Raw genomic sequence first — 19,368 nt, forward strand, 5'->3', positions numbered from 1 at the left:
GGCATGCCTCAGGAATTGCTGCAGAGTGAATTGAGGGATCAATCCCTACAGTGTCACATCACTGCAGCACCCGTGGTAGATCCAGGCTGAATTGCTCCTCAGTGCAAACTGCTCTTCAGGTGCACGGGAGGGTGAGAATATGCTGACACTTGTGTCCTCACCCCTCCTGAGCCTGCAGAAACCTGGTGGTTCCCATAAAGGTGGAAATAGAGTGGAAGCACTGCAGGCTACAGGCAGGACTCAGCTTGGCTGTAGTTTCTCAGCTATGTGTTCAATTCATTAAGAGTCTTTTAGGTTGGGTCAACTGTAGGTTGGAGGGTGAAAGAATTCAGTGTTACTCAGAACTACCTGTGAGGTGCTCTGAGAGTTTGCCAGAGGATCTTCCCTGAAAGAACAGACTTGCACCTTCTAGCTGTGAGGAAAAAAGAGGTCTCAGAGAGGTTTGAGAGAGCTCAGGAAGGGGAGGATCAAATCCCCTCCCAGCTCTTTTCTGGCCGTGTATGTGGTCATTCCTACACCCCCTGCCTGTGCCTGGTTGCTGTCTGATGGGAACATTTCATTCCTTCCCTCCCAGCCCTGCTCTGTCAGCGTCCCTTGCAGCATCCTCTGCTGAGATGGTATCTCAGGTTCCTTAATAAATGAGTCTGCTCTCTCTGTTGATAAAATCTCCCTTTTCCCTACATCTTATCGCTGCTGTTATGGAACAAAGAGATATCAGCAAGCTGTAGATCAGTGAATGTTCTTTCATTCATCCATGGGATTTCAGCTCTCCATTTTTCCACCAGCTCTGCAGAGTGTGTTAATTGCTGAGCCAAGGAGCGTCAGAGCTGATGGAAAATGACCTTTTCCAAAGGCACTCCATATTCTGAACAAATCTTTGTGCTGATTGTTTAACCAGTCCCATACAGTGCACTTCTCTTCCCACCCACCTCTTCCCATTCCTCCCTGACTGTTTGTATTGAAACTGGGCTCTTCCAAAGTGACTCATTTACCCACAGCCATCCGTTTTCCCCAGGAGCAGTTTAAACTGTTGGCTACTTGTTGTGATCCCCAATTGTGGAGGATAATTATTAAACATTTGTAGAAGGTGAAGGAAACTCTTGTCCCTGGATTTTTCTCCTTTGATCTGGTTGTTGGAGAGTTGACTGGAATGGAAAGTTCTGAGGGCTTTGAGGAGTAGCTGAGGAGAAACAGTAGGAAATACACAATCAGCTTTTCCATTTTGATAGATCTCTCTGTTTTAATGTCTGAAGAGATCAGAGTGATCATCTAGTCTAACCTCCAGCATGGTAATGACTGAAGGACACCATCCAATAATTTCTGCTTCAAAGCACACTGAAAGGCACTTTGTAGAGGGCTTTGAACAACCCCCCAGTTAGGTGATTTACAATGTGGTGGTGACTTGGACTGTCCTTCCACAGGAAAAGCTACAACTGTAAAAAAGTCCGTGTTGAGACAGCCTACAGGGGCTGGAAGGGAACAATCCTGCCTTGTTCTTCTGGCAGCAGGGAGGGAAATGCACAGCTGGAATTGCCCTGGCCACCCACCCACCCTCCTGTCACTGGTGTGGGGCCAGCCTGGGGAGCTGTGTGCCCTGGGTGATGTCTTTCCCAGCTCAGAGGTGGGAGAGGGAAGGAAGCCACTGGGATAAAGTCAAATGGGATGGGCAGATCATCTCCAGGGGCTCCAGTTACTGCCTCAGCACCAGCAAGGGGAGGAGGATCAAACCCCGTGGAGCTTCCATGAGCTTCTGCCTTGTTCTGAGTCAATGATGGGCTGGACTGAAGGAGCAGCCCTGCAGCTCTCACTGTGGCCACTGCTTCAAAGCAAGAGGCATTTTAGTAAAGGAGACTGGATGTAGTGTGGACACCATAAAACAGAAAATAATGTAAAATAAGGATTAGGCTGCTGATAAAGAAAATGAGATGACTGGTGCTGCTGTATAAACAGAAAATCAGGAATTTCACTGGAAAGGTGTTGCTTTGGCTGAAAGATGTGTGGAGAACAAACTCAGAATTTGGAACAGACTGTGCTGTCTAAAACACTTCTAATTTGCCTTGAGAAATTTACCTGGCTTCCTCAGATTTCATCAAAATTAGATGCTTTAAAAATTTAAAGGTCAAAAATGCCTTAATGCTTTTCAGTTCAGCTAATAAAATTTTTAAAATTTTTTATTAAAATTCTTTTATTGCTGTCAGTGTGTCTCAAAAGCCAGGGATTGTGCAGCAGCAGGAGCCCTGGAACCCTTTCCTTGTCAGGCCTGATGTGTGTGTGTGGACAGCTCTGTTCCACCTCTGCTTGGCCTGGAGCCACAGAACGTTTGGCTGCCTGTGTTCACTCCTGGTTTCTACTCTGCTTCTTCCTGTGATGCAGGAGAGTTGAAGAAATAAAAGTTGTTAAGATGCAAACCATGAAGGATAACTGCCAAACTCTTTGAAGAGTGTGAGGTTCCCTTACTGCTCCCAGCAAGGGTTGGAAAACAGATACTGGTGGCTTTGTCTTTGGGATCCTTTTGGAACCCTCCCATTCTCTCACCCATCCTTCAGTGATCCTTCTGCAGAGGAATAGTTTGTGTTCATTAATTTCATTTATTGGGGGCTGGAGAGATGCCTCACGGGCACTGTGACCCCTGCTGGCAAAACATTACACGGACACCATGGCCTGGGGAAGGGGCATTCAGAACAGGAGGGGAGGAATTCTGCGCATATTTATTAAAATTTCTAGCTGTGTTTCCTATTCAAGCTTTATTCTGCCTCAAAAATCTCAGCTTCCATCCAAGTAGCATTTAATTCACTGGGCAGTCTGTATGCATGGAGGTTTGGATGAGTGATAGATGAATTTCCTGGCTCTGTTCTGTATCTAGGGACATCATTGATCAGAATGTGGTTGGACAAAATGCCAGCAGAAGAGAAACCTTCCTAACACACACATGCATCCAGCACTGTTCCTACATCATGAGCTGCAATATATTTAGTATGTAACTCTGCTCACTTTAATTAGTGGAATAGCTCATACAAACCAGAGAGAAAAAGAGAATTTATATAAAAAATTTTGTACTATTTAGTGATATCAACTGCAGATCTTGAAAGGGTTTCCAAAGGAAGAAAAGCATCATTTTAGAAACAGAAAGAATGAAGGCAGAAGAGTGAGTTGGGTGGCCAAGATTGCCTGGCAGGATTGGGAAGAGAACAGCTGCCTCGTGCAGTTTGGGAAAGCAGCTAAATCTCAGCCCTCCTCAAGTTAACGCTGCATCAGGCACCTGCATTGTCAAACAAATGCTTTGGAGGCAGGAGAAAAACAAACCCCTGATCTGCTCAGGCTGACAGCAAAATTCTCCTCTCTTCAACGGGAAGATGACATGGGTGGAGGGACCCAAACCTCTGCAGGGGATTTTCCTGGCTCACAGTCCCGTGAAATGTGCACGAGGCTTTGGTGGGTCAGAATATGCCCCCAAACTTCTGCTGGCCTTGGTTTTGGAGACCAAGTGCCCTGTCTCCAGCAGATTCTTCTGGAAAGCCTGCTTGGTTTTGATTCTTGTTTTTGTGCATGCCAGGATGAGTTTTAGGCCTTAACACATAGGCTTGTACCCCATGGAAAAAAGCTGATGAAGGAGCCAACCTCCGAGTAAAAATTCCGAGTGAGTGTAGTATTTTCTGCTGAACTGTCATAGACTGATTCCAACTGCCCTGGTCATAGATTACCTTTGAAATATTTAATTTACCCACCAGATGTAGTTCTCGTGGAAGCACATGATACATGTAGTAGTAGTGGAAAGAGAGAAACACAAAATTCATTTCAAAATCCTTCTTCGATGTTGGGCTTTCTGCTCCTATTAGGTGATGATTAATAGACACAGGGGGAAAACCCGAGCTTTTATTATTTTCATCTGAATGTTAAGAGGTGCTTTGTGGAAAACCATAATTTCAGGGACTGCTTTGTCATGGATGGTAGTTTGTTATGCTGATGAATTGTTTTAATTAGTCAGTAAAACACTATTTATGATGAAACGTTTGACACTTGGAAAATTTGATCCTTTTTAGTTGCAACATTATATGATCAACCTCTCCTACCAGAAATTGCCTGAAACATAGTTGGAAATTACATTTTATGAGGTTACCTTGAAAATTAACATATACAATATTAATTTTATAGGTGTAAAGAAACCCATTCAGTCATGTCTACAATGTTAAACTAGAGCAATAAATAATTGTAAAGGGAGGGAAATTGTTTCTGGGATGCAAAACCCCAGGAGACTGGCCCAGAGAGAGAGAGATCCCACCTTGCAGAAGTCTATTCTTCTTGTTCTGAGAGTAGAGAAAACAGGATTTCTGGCAGTATTATTTCTCATCTCTCTCAGTGGGGGCTGAGCAGTGCCATTGCTGTGCAGTGCTGTGCTGCAGAGGCCACAGGGCACGCTGAGCTCTCAGCTGCAGCCTCACACTCCCACCTCCAGCCCTTCAAACCAGGAGTCAGCACAGCTCCAGCCTCCTTCCCTCCTCTCCCAGCCTCAGCCACAGCCTCCTCCTGAGGAAACCTGGAGGAGGAAGAGTGCCCAATAAAGACAAACTGTTTCATGCAGGAGGAGCAGAGGGCTGAGTTTTCCACCTGAGGATGCAGAAGGACCAGGCATTGTCCTCTCCATTCTCCTTTTCTCTCCATGTGCTCTCACAACACTGTGGGATTGGCTGAATAGAAATGGAAGCTGGAGGATTAATGTTCATTATGCAGCAAAAAGGAACTTGACTCATTTCCCTGCACAGCTGTGGCTTACTCCCAGGGCTCCTGTTAACTCCTGTCCTGGCCAAATCCCAAGGCTTCAGGTGCTGAGCAGTTCTGGTCACTGTGGCTGAATATTCCCTGCAAAACTCTTCCTCCAAGGAGAGTTTTCCCTTCCAAAACACTTTCCTTTCCACCTGTGTCTGCTGGAAGGTTCTGCTGAGGTGGCATTCATTTTTAAAGCACAAATCACAGTGGGATGGGATAGGAAATGATAGAATAGAATAGAATAGAATAGAATAGAATAGAATAGAATAGAATAGAATAGAATAGAATAGAATAAGAATAAGAATAAGAATAAGAATAAGAATAAGAATAAGAATAAGAATAAGAATAAGAATAAGAATGCTGTGCCCTCGAACTCAGGTTTCTTTTCACAGCTCTCTTGATGGCATTCTTCCACCCACTGGAATTTCTCCTATCCCTGAACATCTTTAGCTGGCTGCGTTACAGCCAAATAGTGCAGCACATTCCTGTCCTACAGCTTGTAAGGGTTAATGGTGTGGTTGATGTCAGTAATCCAAGCCACACTGAGTTGAGAATGGAAGAGCATAAACTTCAAGGTGTAAACTCCCCAGTGCTGTGGCAGTTCCCAGGTGTTTGGAAATGCTGGGCAATTTAGCACCAGATTCTCTCTTCACTTGCTAAATTATACAACTGCTCCTATCCACCACCCTAAAGAGTTTCCAGGCTTGTCCTGTCTGTACTGTGACACGTGAAATGTTCTGTGCTGTGTTTTTCCTTGCTGCCCACACCTCACTAACATCTGTCTCTTCTCCAGCTGCCATCCTCTGTCTGGGGAGTGCAGCTGCAAGGCTGGCTGGGCTGGCCTCTACTGCAACGAGACGTGTCCCGTGGGCTACTACGGCGAGGGCTGCGGGGTGCCCTGTCCCTGCCACAACGGGGCCGACTGTGACAGCATCACTGGGAGCTGCATCTGTGCCCCAGGCTTCATGGTGAGTGCGGCTGGGCCTGGGCAGGGCTTCCATCTGGTTTGAAATAACATTTGCATTAAAGCAGCGGGTCATTTTCAGCCTTTCTCTGCTAAATCCACATCGCTGTCCTTTGAGCAGTGTCAAGCCTGTGGCTGGTGTTGTTTAGTTAACATCACTGTTCTAAGTTTATTGCTGTTATAAAGGTAAAGATTTGGTTTCCCATAGTATATTCTGAGTCAAGACGTAACAAAAAAGGTGTCAGATTATTGTCTGCCTGGAAGAGCAGAGAAAGAATTCTCATGGCCGTTCAGCATGTTCCTTGTCAGTCACACTGTGATTTTAATAGATGAAGATATTTTAAAGTGTTACAAATGATAGAGCAATTTATGTCTTTCCTGAGCCTGTGTGGCAGGTGTCTTTTACCTGAGCATCAGAAAGAGCTTCAGACATTCTGAGGTAAACAAGCATTGCATTTTATAGGTGAGATGTAAAATGGCTGAAGAAACCAGCCATTCAACCAACACCAAAAATTCAGAGTTAACAATTGCCTGGCTGCACCAGAAAGTGTTGGGACAGGGATCCAAGTGTCCAGTCCTGCCAAGGCTGGGCAGAATGGAATTCTGGCCAATAAGTTCCCTGGTTGTGTGTGTGTGTGAAGCTGCTCCCCTCCAGGAGCACTCCATGGAGGAGAGGAGCAGTCTGTGTTTAAGAAACAATCCTTCCTAAAGGAAAAAAAATGCTTTAAAGAGACAATTCCACCAAACTTCATAAAAAGTTAGCTTTCTCTGCTCTTCCTTTTACATGATCTGTCCCCACAGGCCTATCTGTGTTTTCTATACCATTACAACAATTCTGAGTTATAATTACTGTGTTTACTGGGTGTTAAGGGACAGGCTGCACAGCTGGGACAGATCCATGGTGGGGAGGTCCTGTATGACATTAGTGACATGCCAAAGACTTTTTTGCCTCCCTTCCTTCTAATTCCACACCTGAGCTTGTGATCCCCAACTGGCATCTGCAGAGCTGTGCAATTGGAGTTCTGGCTTAAAGACACTTTTGTTCTCTGCCTCGTGTCAGCAGCTGAACCTCAAAGTTGGAGCTTCCCCTGATTTCCAGGGGTTGTCTCAATGCCAGGTGTGAACAGATTTATTTAGCTGTGAGAGGTGGGACTCAAAAGCATCTGTGCAAGACTATGGTACTTAGAGATGTGGGGGGAAAAAAAATGTTTATGAGGTTTGATTCCCAACTCCACAAACAGAAAATAAGAATTTGTCTTCTCTGTACAGTCATTGATACACAAGTGGAGGAAGGATGAAGGCAGCAGCATTTCAGTAACACAATCCTCCTCCTTATTAGGAATGCTGTCCAAATTTGCAGCACAAAAGCATTCAGGGAGCCTTTACTGTACACATTTTAAAAAAGCATACCTTGTCCAATATACATTGCCCCAAGGCAGCATTAGTGCAGGCAGAAAGCCTGGGAAGTTCCTATTGCATTGCTTCAAAATAATATTTAATCTCATAATAAAGAGCTTTCTTGCATTGACATTTAAACAGCTTGGTTATTGAGGATAGCTCTATAATCACTGAAGCATATTTAGGCATTAGTATCATTGCTCTCACATAATATACTATAATCTCTGGCAATTAGTCCATGAGGGGAAGTAAAGCCTTGAAATTGCTAATTTATTGCCTCTGAAGCATATTTGTCATTCGTGTGCATGCCAGATGAGCTGCAATGGTTCTTTCAAGAGCTGCAGAGCACTGGCTGTGCAGAGAACTTCCTGGGAACCTTCTCCTCTCTCTCTCCCCGGGGCGTTGTCCTTTCGGGATGCTCCGGGCAGGGAGGAGAGGAGCTGGCAAAGGCTCTGCACAGCTAGGCTGGAGCTGCCTTTTCCCAATGGCACACTCCAAGCCAGGCTTTCCCTTCAGATATTCCTGCCTGGCTCTTGCTGGGGGAGCAGAGGAGCTTTGCCTGGGGGTAGAGCTTTGCCCTTGGACTGGGCGAGTCTGTGAGCGCCGGTTCCGAGCTCAGGATGTGTCCTCTGGCAGGGCTGGCACTGGAGTGGTGCTAATGCAGAGCTGGGCAGGGCTAATTAGTCACAAAAACCATCAATGAATCTTCCTCTTGCTGTTTCAGTACGAGGCTTGGCTGAGGCAGCCACACGGGCAGGAATTTCGCCACATCATTGGAAAGAATAAAACCAGGAGCAGCATCTTAGGTTTTACAGCAGTGTTGGATTTACACAGGATCCGAGGGCAGAGCAGTCAGAGAGGCTTCTCAGGAACAGGGAAAGGAAGAGAAAATGGTGGGAGATGGGAGATAACTGCAGAATTGATCTGCAAAGGCAGAGAGGTTGGACCCACAGGACTTTGGGATTCCTGGCTGCCTGGAATCTGCAGTGCCCAGGGAAGGACAGTGTTTTCCTGACAAAGCACTCCTCCTGCCCACTCCTCCAGCACAGATGGTGGGTTTTAACTCACCCTGCCTGTGTCAGGGCGGCTGGGCTTGGTTTCAGGATGAATCATCTGCTCTCGCAGCCAAAACAGGAACATTTTGTTGGGATGCAGAACAAGCCATTAAGAACACAAAGCATCTGGTCACCTTTATTAAATGTATTAAGTGAAAAGGCAGCCATCCCATACGCTGCCAGGTACGTGAGCAGAGCACTTAATTTTTGGAAATTTAAGAAGATTCAAGTTGTAAAATAAAAATGTATATGGTAGCTTAAAGAAAATACATTATTTATTAGCTGTGACATTTCCAAATATTAAAATGCCAGAGCTAAATAGTGGTGAGCTTGCAGTTTAGTATAGACTTTCAAAACATTTTGTGTCTTTTTTTTCGTGTGAATGTTTTGGGTCAGACTCAAGAGCCAGATTTGCATGTTTGGCTCTAAACCCAAACGACAACATTGTAAAGTTTTGTTGGGTGTCAGGGTATTTGTGTGAGGTGCTGCTGTGGCTCTGATCCCGTGGGGGAAAGGCTCTTTTTAACCTCTGCAGGTTCTGAAGCACCGTGCACAGCTGGGTGTGGGTTGGGCTGAGGGGTCCACAACCTAAAGCAGGCAGTTCTCGCAGGCAGCACACGGAAAACAGGATAATAATAGAGGAGACACAATAAAATCCTCCCCCAAATCACAGCCCAACTCCCCGTTACTCCACAGGCCTGTTGGGAATGCTTTGCTTCCTGCATCCCACTGGTGAAGGAGGATAAAGGCTGGAGCAGTTTAACTCAGATGATTACAGGGAATCATCATTACCAGCACGCCAAGAGGGCACTTCCCTCCAACTGGGATTTTTAACGTATTTGAGGGTTTCCTCTTTGCAATGACGGGATGAATTGCCAGAATGCTCTTCTGAAGAATGGTTTTGTAAAGCTCTTCTGCTGCCATCTCATTTGTGACCAGAAGGAACCTGGCAAACACACACAGGGAGTGCACAGATCAGCCCTAAAAAAACACCAGGGGAGAGTCTTGACTGGTAGAAATTGGATCCTCCCTCCCACGTGAAAGTGGCCACTGCTTGCAATAAATTATCTGGATGCAATTATGGAGATGGTGAGAGGGATTATACTGACTTGTACCTCCTCCTCTTTCCAAATTCTGCTCCAACATGTTCTCCTGTAAGTCCACTGAACCCAGGTGTGCAGGAGGGACCTAAAAGAAAGTGGGACTTGCCTTGTCCTCGCTCTATTCTTTTGGTTTTGGTTCATTGAATTTTATTCCTGTAATTCAATAAACATGGTAGAGAAGGCCAGAGGATATGAATTAAATATGACAGGAGACCACAGGAATCCTGACCTTGTGTCTCACAAGGAAATCTTGAAAACAACCCCCTGCATGTACCTATCAGCATTTTAGCTGCTGAAATCATTATAAATGCTATTGAGATACAGCTAAGTTCACCTTCTCCGTTGCACAGCTAATTGCAGCTTCCCTGGAAGCAGTGGCTATCTGGAGACCTCATCCCGTGCTATGCCTTTGTTTCTTTATGGATGCTTTGTTTTCTTCTTTTGAAAAATGGGTTTAACTTGAAACGCTTCCATTCTGTGTGTTGTGGCAAGGAGAGCTGTAGTTAAAACATTTCTCAGCCCAAGACACTCTGAGCAAACTTTTAACACTTCTCTGTGGAATGTGTGGTCAGCTTTTACTTCAGCGGGCACTTAGGTCTATATTTCACATCCACATGACAGAACTTATATTACTTTAAAGAGTTCATCTATTTATGCTGCAATTTTTTGAAGACCTGTCTGCTTTTATTGAACCCTGCGTGCTGGCAAGCAGAGCAAGCACTTCATCACCAAAATGAAAGAATCCATTTTGACATTTCTCTATTTCTTCACTATATTGGTAGATCCCACACAAGCCAATCACACGCTGCACAGTATGGAAACTACAACAGTGGGGATCTCTTACTAGAAGATTTTTCAGCTTTTGGAATAGCTCTTGGATTCCCTAAAGCTTACCAAGATTTATCTCAGTGCTGTGCATCTGTAGCTATTTGCATCTTCCGTGGGCATTGTATCAAAATTGCATTTTAAAAGCCCAATTAATGCCTTTCAAATGTATCCTTATAGAGGTGCTTATGTGTATGGATCTCTGGCTGGGCTCAGTGGGAATCTGGGCACTTAAGCCCTGAAACACGGGCTTCATTTGGGTCTTTAAGTCCATAATTTTGTCTGGCATGCCTGAATTTCTCAACATAATGCTTTCTCTACCACAGGGGTACAAATTGCTCCCAGGGCTTACAGCAGAGTAAAACTTTACAACCTACCTGCACATTGAGTAGAAGTCAGCCCTCGTAGCACACAATGAACAGTAGCTCAAGCATTTAGTAAAAATGAGTATAAATTATAGTGCTCTAAAGCTATTCAAATGCACACCAAATTTTGCACTGGATAATCTCTTGGTCAGTACAAACACCCACACACAGGCTCAGACCACTCTTAGCCTGCTCTGTGCCTACTCACTGAGCAAAATGACCAATTTACTGTTCCACAGAAGGAGAAGGAGCATGATTATGGTCCTTTAGAGGTCATAAACACTCAGAGATCCTGTCCGTTGAGTATTCCAGCCATAACAGGCTTCCTTCTGGCACCTGCCATATCTCTTGTTCCCTGAAAAAAACACACAGAAGAGAAAAACAATCTTTATATTAAGAAAAGTGGAAGCCTGTTCTCCTGTCCTACACCTTTAAAATTCTCTCTGTTGTCTAAAAGAAAAAAACCAGAGTAAATAGAGAGGAGCACCTTATCTTATCTTCAATTGAGTTTTCCCTGAAGGACCCAAGTCCCAGGTAGGACTGGAGAAATTTGAAGCATCGTTGCCTGTAGGTGTTTTCTAAACACACAAGGTACAAATTTATCAGAGTATTCCCTCTCTTCTACATATTAACTTTCATCTTTATTCTAAATGTATCATTCTTCACCACTTCACAAGGAAGCAGGGGAAAAAATGGATGAGACTTCTTTGTGTTACAAGCCCGTGGTTCGGTAGTAAAATTATTTTATAAATTTCACAAAATTCTTAATATAAAAAATGAACGTAAGGCTGGAGATAGCAGATCTGGTTTGGGGGCTTTAACTCATTTAAATGATCCATTTCTCTTTGAGATAATTCCAAAAGTACTTCAGTGGAAGCTCATCGCAGAGCAACAGGGCACCTCATCAAAAGGTTTAAAAAGAAAAGAAGAGGGGAAAAAATCTTCAATAGAGCCTGTGTCCTTTTATCCTTGATTTACCGAGCATATCAGTTACCCCCCTTTGTTAAGAGCTCTTTTCATTTCTAGGTATAAAATAAATTCAACCATTTTATCAAGATGTTCTTGTTACCAGCCACCAGTATAAATTTCACTTGCCGTAGGTGGGGGAGAGGTTTTCTGGCACAGCAGTTGTCCAATTAACTGGAGTATCACAGGCAACAGGAATGGTTTGCAGGGTCTGGTTTCATGAATTACCTGGGTGCAGGGGGAAGATGCATTTTCTCCTCCCTGGTTTCCCATTTGTGGCCATGACCCAATGGAGAAGGGCGAGGAGCGGAGGCAGAGGGGATGAGGAGAGGCTCCCTCACTGTGCAGGTGGGTCTGAGCGTGGCCTGCAGCTGCCAAGGCATGAATTATTAATTGATATTAAAGTAAAACAAGTTGTCTTAGAAGCTGTGGGGCTACAAGAGCCTTGTTGGCCACTGGTTTCTATCCCCAGTGCTCTGGGCTCTCCTGCCCCGCTGCAGTAACGCTGTCAGCTCTCCTTTGGTGCTCTGCCTGGCCAAGGACACTCAGGTGGGCTCAGAGACCCCAGACTCAATCCTCTGACTGCATAACCAGGCTCAAAGTGCCATGGATCACATTCCATAAAAAAGAAAAGGGTTCTGCAAGGTTGAGTATTAAGTCAAGACACAGAAGAAATTGATTCCCATTCTCCCAGCCTTTGAACTCTTTCCTGTTTTGCTTTTTTTTTTTTTTTTTTTTTTCTCTCTTTTGTTTCACCTCAGTTATCCAAAGTTCTTAGCAAGAGTTAATTTTAGGAAGTTTGGGAATATCCCACTGTAGCCCTGACTTACTCCACAGTTTCCCCTGAAGTAAAGAGACGCAGACAGGGGGAAAGCCAAGCCAACCAGGAGAACTGTCCTGGTGATCCCAGAAAGAGCTCAAGAGGGAAGGTCCCTGCTGGGATACAGGGAGCACAGAGATGCAGCTGAAGAGTCACCAAAAGGACCTGGCAGATTCAAAGTGTTCTGAGCAGGTTTGAGAGGCTCATTTTGTCAAAGCCAGCAAGAAGGAAATACAGGCTCTTTGATAACAGATATCAGTGTCAGTTTGAGGTCTGGAGGTGATGTGAAAGGCAGAGATATGGGAAATGCAACTAAAACATCCTTTAAAAATGGAAGATGGAGCTGTGCCCTGGGAAACCATGATGGAAGTCAAAAGTTATATTCACCTGGTATTTAAAAATTGAATAAAGATAAAAATCAGTCTGTCAGAAGAACACAACCAGTGCCCCTACACTAACTATGGCTGCATCCCAGATCCCTCTCTCCTGGTTTTGAGGAATGCCCTCTCCTTTGAATTTGCATTTTCTTGGTATCTTTTGGATAGAGATAAGTCTGAAAGGTCAGCTGATTGGTTTTTAAGGCTTATAAATTAGTTCACAAGTGGATGTGGGTCAAGAAGTGGCTCTCAAGCAGGCAACAAAACCTCTCTGTTCCATTCAGCCTAAGAGTGAGCTGGGAAAATATCTTTTGAATGAAGGAACTGACAGTTTCCCATTGAACAGGAGTTTTCCTGTCATCTGGGCCGCAAGTTGGAAGGTCTGAGTTTACAAACAGAAATCAAAACATCTCACACATGATGTTTTGGTGCATTTTCCACATTGAGCTGATCACAGATCATTTGCACTCATCAAGATTTTTGCACAGTCACAGAGCAGATGAAAATGTGAATCACATCTTGATATCCCTTTTCATTGATGACACCTGAATTTTCTCCCCCACTTCTCAGTGCACACAAAAGAACATATTTGTGTGTGTGCAATGGCTGTGCTTTGATTTTTCCTAGTCCATTGGGGCTAATAACAGAATATAAATTTTTTCATCCCAAAGCTACTCGGTGTGATCAGCACAGACTGAGAATGATCCTCCCTTGGCTGTGCAGTGCCCTGCATGGAATGACCTGGTCTCAGTCCAGCTGCCCGTGGATCAGTGTGTACATCACAATCCCCATTTCCATCAGCAGCCACCAGCAAATTTGCTGCCACATTGAGCCTTTTTTCACCATTCTCCCTTCACAAACCATTGCTTCAGGTCAAGGCTGGTGACGTGGCTGTGTGATCCACCCCGAGGTCCCTGCAGGGCTTTTTTCTGGGGACAAAGAGCACAGGTACTGAGGGCTTTTGGAGCAGCAGCCCCAGTGAGCACTGTGGTCCAGCCAGCCTGCACCTCTCCCAAATGGAAAATGAGTGCAGCTGTGGGGTGACACTGGCACACGTCATTCAGGGGACAATGGCCATCCCCTCAGTGCGAGGGAGCTGGCCGTGGGCTGAGGATTTCAGTCACGGCTCACAAAGGGACGCTTCTGGCTCTGCTGAATTACAGGAGGAGATAATCTCCATCCCAGCTCCAACAGGGCAGATCATTATGGGGAGGCCGCCTGTGTATTCCAGGCTTTCAGACCAAGGCGCTCCCCTATTGATTTTGATATCAGTGTTTTATATCAGCTTTATAGAGGGTTTTTATATCAGTGCTGTCAGTCAGGCGCGGTGCCGTTCTCCCCCCGAGCTCCTGTGGACCAATTAGGGATTTCTGCGGGAGCTGTGGAGTTGTGTTTTCGCGGAGCCTGCAGTGCCCTGGCAGCACCCGGCTGCAGGAGCAGGAACAAAGGCTCTGCTCCCACCTCGGGGCGTTTGGCGGAGCTTTGGAGCAGGTGAACTATTGTACCGCAGTGTTTAACAAGGTCACCGAACGCACAGGACACAGTGGCTCCCGCTCAGCTGTGCAAACTGCAGCCTTTTCTTTGAATTCAGTGGAACTTTTCAAAGCCTTTTATGAGCTATTCCATTTCATTTTTTTTTTCATTTTTTTTCCTCTGCTCACTCTCTTGTCAACGCACAAGCTGCAGAAATTGTCTGTGACAGCTCCAATTGTACTTTGCCAGCCCAAGTTTACCTGCACACGAGTGCTGCCTTCAGTGGGATTGTCCCAGGTACACAAGGAGGGGGTTTGCCTCAGTGCCTGCCTCTACTAATGAGAACTTATTCACACTCACACACGGAGTTTATCATTTGAGATCTGTGAGCAAGTCCCAGGTCTTCTCTTTCTTCTTGTATTTACTTTTACTGGGCTCTGCTGCAGTTTTATTTACCCGAGTAACTCCAAAGTTTTTGTAAGTGGGTCCAAAGGAACCAACTTGATACAGAAAGCCTGAAAGCCTCTGCCTTTGTTGCCAGTTGACATATTTCATGTGTTTTATCCTTAATTGGCAATGTGGCTATGTCAAATTGCATTTCCCTTCCTGTAGCCTCATTCAGAACCAGTGCAGCTCAATATTCTGCTCAGACTGAGTTATTTGATCTGAATTTTGCAGAGGGATGAACTGCTTGCCATTAGCAGTGCCTCCTTTCATCTGTTAGGCTTCCAAGTGTATATATCTTTATCCACGCTATCTATGGTTCTGTGCATGGAAGTTTTGGTAGCTGACTCTCCTGGTAGTTCACATTGCAGGCTGACTTCATTAAAACCTCCTAAGGACAGTGTTTAAGTCACAGGGTAGTTTTGCATTTTATTTTCTGTGCAACTGTACTGTCAAAGGCTTTGTCTTTCACAATCAGACATGAAAAATCCTGATTTTGTTGTCTCATGCCAAAGACCAACTGAAATATTACCAGATCTCAAACTCTTTCGCTGTAGGGTTTTGATTTAGGAATATCTGTGAGAGTTTGAAGGGGATATCTCTTATCTGCCTGTGTGTGGTCACCTGGTTATTGACCAGCCTTTCAGAATTACATCACAAAACCCATTATCTTCGAGTTGACATCTTTTCTTTTTTAGATGCTGGTTTTTTTTCTTTGATCCTCTCCCCTGTGGATCCTGCAGCTCAGCACCAAGCTCCACCACAGCTGTTTGCAGCATCAGCCCTGTTCCTTTGTGTTTTCCATCCACATTGCTGCTTCCATGGCTCCAGTGCTCATAGCAAGGGGCCAGTTGGGAATTCCTGCTGTTTCCAGCACTTTTAGCTCCTCCCGGACTCAGTTTTTTGGGGTGTGGACACAAGTTCAGGTGTGCACTGATGGGCTGGTTTGAGGCTGTGCTTGGGCATTGTCCTTTATTGCACAGCTGTGGAAGGAGTCTAAAAGAAAGTTTGCAAATAATGCAAAACTATTTGGATTGTCAAGGCAGTAGCAAATCTGGGGAAAGATTCCTGTTCCTGAATGAGTGGGTATGCTGAAATTCAGAGTTTAACAATGCAGAGTAATAGATGATAGGAAAATAATGTTAAGTAAACACACAAAAGATGAGTTCTAATTTAATTCCTGCTATTCAGAGAAAGAGATCAGGCAATCACTGTGGGTAGTTTTCTGAAAAACTCAAGCCCTCAATGAGTCTGAAAATCTCAAACGAATCCAGAGTGCCTGACAGAATAGTTAGAATGATCAGGATGAGAATAAAACAGGATGGAAAAGCCTTTTTTTTGGTATTGTGTAAATCCATAATATATCCAATTCTCAAATTACTGTGCACAGCTTGGCTGATTCCTGCTTACAAAGGATAGAATGGAAATGGTGACAAAGATCATCTTTTCTATGGAATGATTTCTATAGAGAGTCACTCGATAAGCGGGAACTGGGCTCCGAAAACAGATGGCTGAGGAGGGAGAGGATAGAGATCTGTGGGGCTGGGGATGGTGCACAGAACATGAACAAGGAATGGTTATTTACTATTTCTAATAACACAGGAACAAGGGCCAACCAATTAAATGATTGCACAGCAGGTTAAAAACAAAGAGAGTGCTTTTCACAGAATGCGTAATTAAGTTGTGAAATGGCTCCCATAAAATGGGAATAACAGTGGGATGGTTTTGCTTAGAGAAGGGGTCACCGAGGGTAGGGATGTGAGAGGTCTCTCACTCCATGGGGGAAGGGGAAGAAGGAATGCATTCTTGCTACTTATCACAGCACAAGAAGTTTCCCAATTAAAAATCAGGCAGTGGGTTTGAAGCAAGCAGATAAAGATGTTTCTTCTGCTTTGTATTTATAATTAAACTGAATCTTCTTGCCAGAAAACATCATAGAGGCTGAAGGTATAAATGATGCCTTTTATTTCCTATTTTAGCTGATGTCCTTTTTGCAGAACTGTTCAGACTTGACAGCCAGAACCCACATTTATTATTGCAAAAAAAGTCAAGAGGCCACAGCTGTTTTACAAGGTGGATCTTGGACTGTGGCACTCAGGCTGGGTGGATAGAGCTGAAACCATCTCAAATTTCCAAGCAAAGGTATTTCCATTGAATAGCTGGGGCAGAATTGACAGGCAGCTCTGGGTTCTCACCCTGAAGGTCACTGCCTGGCACTGAAATGCTAATCTGTGTTTCCAAATGGCTCCTGTTAGCCACTCATCTGCTCTGCCCAAATCCGGGGAAGGAAATGATGGAAGTGCACACAGTGAGTCAAAATCTTTCCTTTGCCACAGGGATAACCCCAGATTTGGTGCCTTCATTTAAAAATGGCAAAAGAAATGCAGGGTTGTTTTAATCTTCACCAGTATATTCAAGGACTGTGGTTTGGTATTTTGACATTTAGCCCCTTCCATCCCCAGTTTGGACATGAGTAGTGTGTTGGGCACATCAGGGAGAGCACATGTGCCAGAGATGTGCTTCTCAGGGATGTAAATAATTCCCACTAATTTGAAATAATGCACAGGATGACTTTACCTTCGAGGATATTTAATTGTGATCTGGCCATGTGTTACAGGGCATCTTAAAACAGCCCCTGGTCAAAGCTGGTTACAGTGACAGCAAAGAGCCCCACAGATATTTGACTCTTTACAGCTTCCCCAGAGTTAAGTTTAAAATATTCTGAGAACTTGCTCCCTGCCTCACCTGTATAAATCTGCAGTGGCCCAATTCCAGGTTTAAATTCCAGGTTTAAATTGCTTTAACTCCAGAGGACTTGGTTTCCCAACTGGCCCCACACAGGACACGAGAAATCCCCTTGGTACAGCTGTGATTTACCTGCCTTGATAATCCACCTGGTTTACCCAGTCTAAATCCAATCCCCTGTTTTTGGAGAGGTCCCTCCTGGATAAATGTGGTTTGTGATATTCTATTAGGTGAAAAGTGCTGACTGCAGAAAAAAAATATTCTTGTTCAGAGGTTGATGATCATCTTTTGTACTCTCCACACTACTTTCCTTCTGAATGCATTTAATTATATGATGCTGTATTCATTGCCTTGCTGACACTAAAGGGCTCTGTAGTTAAGCCTAAATACTAAACCAGGCAGATATTCAAGTGTTGTAAAGTCAGTCTAGATTTTTTTCTTTTTTTTTTTTGCCAGCAAGTGCTGCCCTAATTTACGGGAAGCGGGAGGGAGGGTGTGATCTCTTGCCTGCTTTCTTTATTGAATTCTCTTCCCTTTTTTAATAACCATGTTTAGGTAACTGGTACTGTAGGAATGGATTTTTTTTAATTGCAGATTACTGACTGGTATTGGACATACTTTTAGTGCAAACTAGAAAACTGTTCCCTGGTGGTGAGGGGGATTATAATGCTTGCTGACAGAAATCCACCTCAGGTTTGCTGACTTTTACTATGCAAAATCCAATTTTTTTAATGAAGGTTTTATTTGTGTTTGTTTTCACTGGATTTCATGGAAGGGAAAAAAACCTCCCAAAGCTGGGATTTGCTGTTTTATTCATCAGTTTTATTGTGCCAGGGCATTGTGGGTTTTTTTGGCTGTATGGAGCACGTTGGAGCCAAGCTGCTGGAGGGCAGGAGAGTGGTGAGATTCTGTGCACCCTCCACTGGAAAAGATGAATTTCCAGTGGAGTCCCAGTGTGGGAGGACCCTGAGCCAAAAGGCAGTGCCTGAGATGCACAGATCCTTGCATCCTTCACAAAAAAACCCCTTTTTCAGCTGGGATTTGCTGGGCTGGAAACCATGAGCCCCGTCCAGTTAATTCCAGTTTTCCATGTGCACAGAGTCCAGACTGGGGGGCTGCACAAATTCTCCCATCTTGATAGGTTCAGATTATTCCCCAGGCAGCCAAATCCTTCCAAAGGCTCTCCTAAGCTGTGACAAAGGATTCCCAAAGTGCCTGGGCTGGGAAAGGTCCCTTCTGGGACAATGGATGGATAATGGTTGCTCTGAAACCCCTTGTAGCCTTGAATCATAGGCTGAGTATTCTCTCTTTTTTTTCCTTTTATTTTTTTTAATACAAGTAACCCAAATACACTGTTAACGTATCTCAGATCAATTCTGAGGCCGTGCAGTGGGGAACAGAACAGCCCAGGTGGGGAGTGAGACGTTCTGGGGACCGAGAGGCCAGAAATGAGAATGTGATCCTGGTTCCTTGTGGCCTTACTGAGGCAGTAATGTAAGATATGCCACTGACAGGCCACAGCAAATACATTGGGGTTTATAAAATAGGAATCTGTGGAATTTAACCAGGTTCTGTACAGTTTGGAAAATAACAACCGCAGTTACTTTGTGGTAACTTCTACTCCCCTCTCACTCAGAGCTCACAGCTTTGCTAGCAAAGACTGAGATCAGTAAAATTAAATTGTATCTAATAAACTACTGTAGGTACTTAAAATTATTGACATTATTTATAATATTTTGCTTACTCTCTTTTAATAACAAATGAAGTTTGCATTTTGTTTGCGTGCATGTTCTGCTGAATACTTCTGACCCGTCATCAAATTTAAGAATCAGTATCAGGCTGAGTAATTCCGAACTTGGCATTTACTGTGAAATTTACTGTATGAATTAGCATATTAGCACAAATTCCGAGGTGAAATAAAATGCTGACATCCATTTGTAAAGGTTTGTAAATCCTTGTAAGGTCATGGGAAGCAGAGGGGAAGTTCTGCTCGTTCCCAAAGGGATCTGTGCTCGGCGTGTCCGTGTGGTGCTCGCAGAACTGCGGTGTCACCGGGGTGCACACTGGGG

General features: G+C 44.4%; 1 protein-coding gene across 1 annotated transcript in view; it reads left to right on the forward strand.

Moving 5' to 3' along the window:
- MEGF11 (multiple EGF like domains 11) overlaps positions 1-19,368 on the forward strand; it is a 196,104-nt gene that overhangs the window by 117,922 nt on the left and 58,814 nt on the right. Inside the window, exon 10 of the mRNA XM_066328204.1 lies at positions 5,558-5,732. Within this exon, the coding sequence (XP_066184301.1) occupies positions 5,558-5,732 (175 nt within the window). The remainder of the gene's footprint in view (positions 1-5,557; positions 5,733-19,368) is intronic.

This window comes from Sylvia atricapilla, chromosome 13 (assembly GCF_009819655.1).
Source record: "Sylvia atricapilla isolate bSylAtr1 chromosome 13, bSylAtr1.pri, whole genome shotgun sequence".
NCBI lineage: Eukaryota > Metazoa > Chordata > Aves > Passeriformes > Sylviidae > Sylvia > Sylvia atricapilla.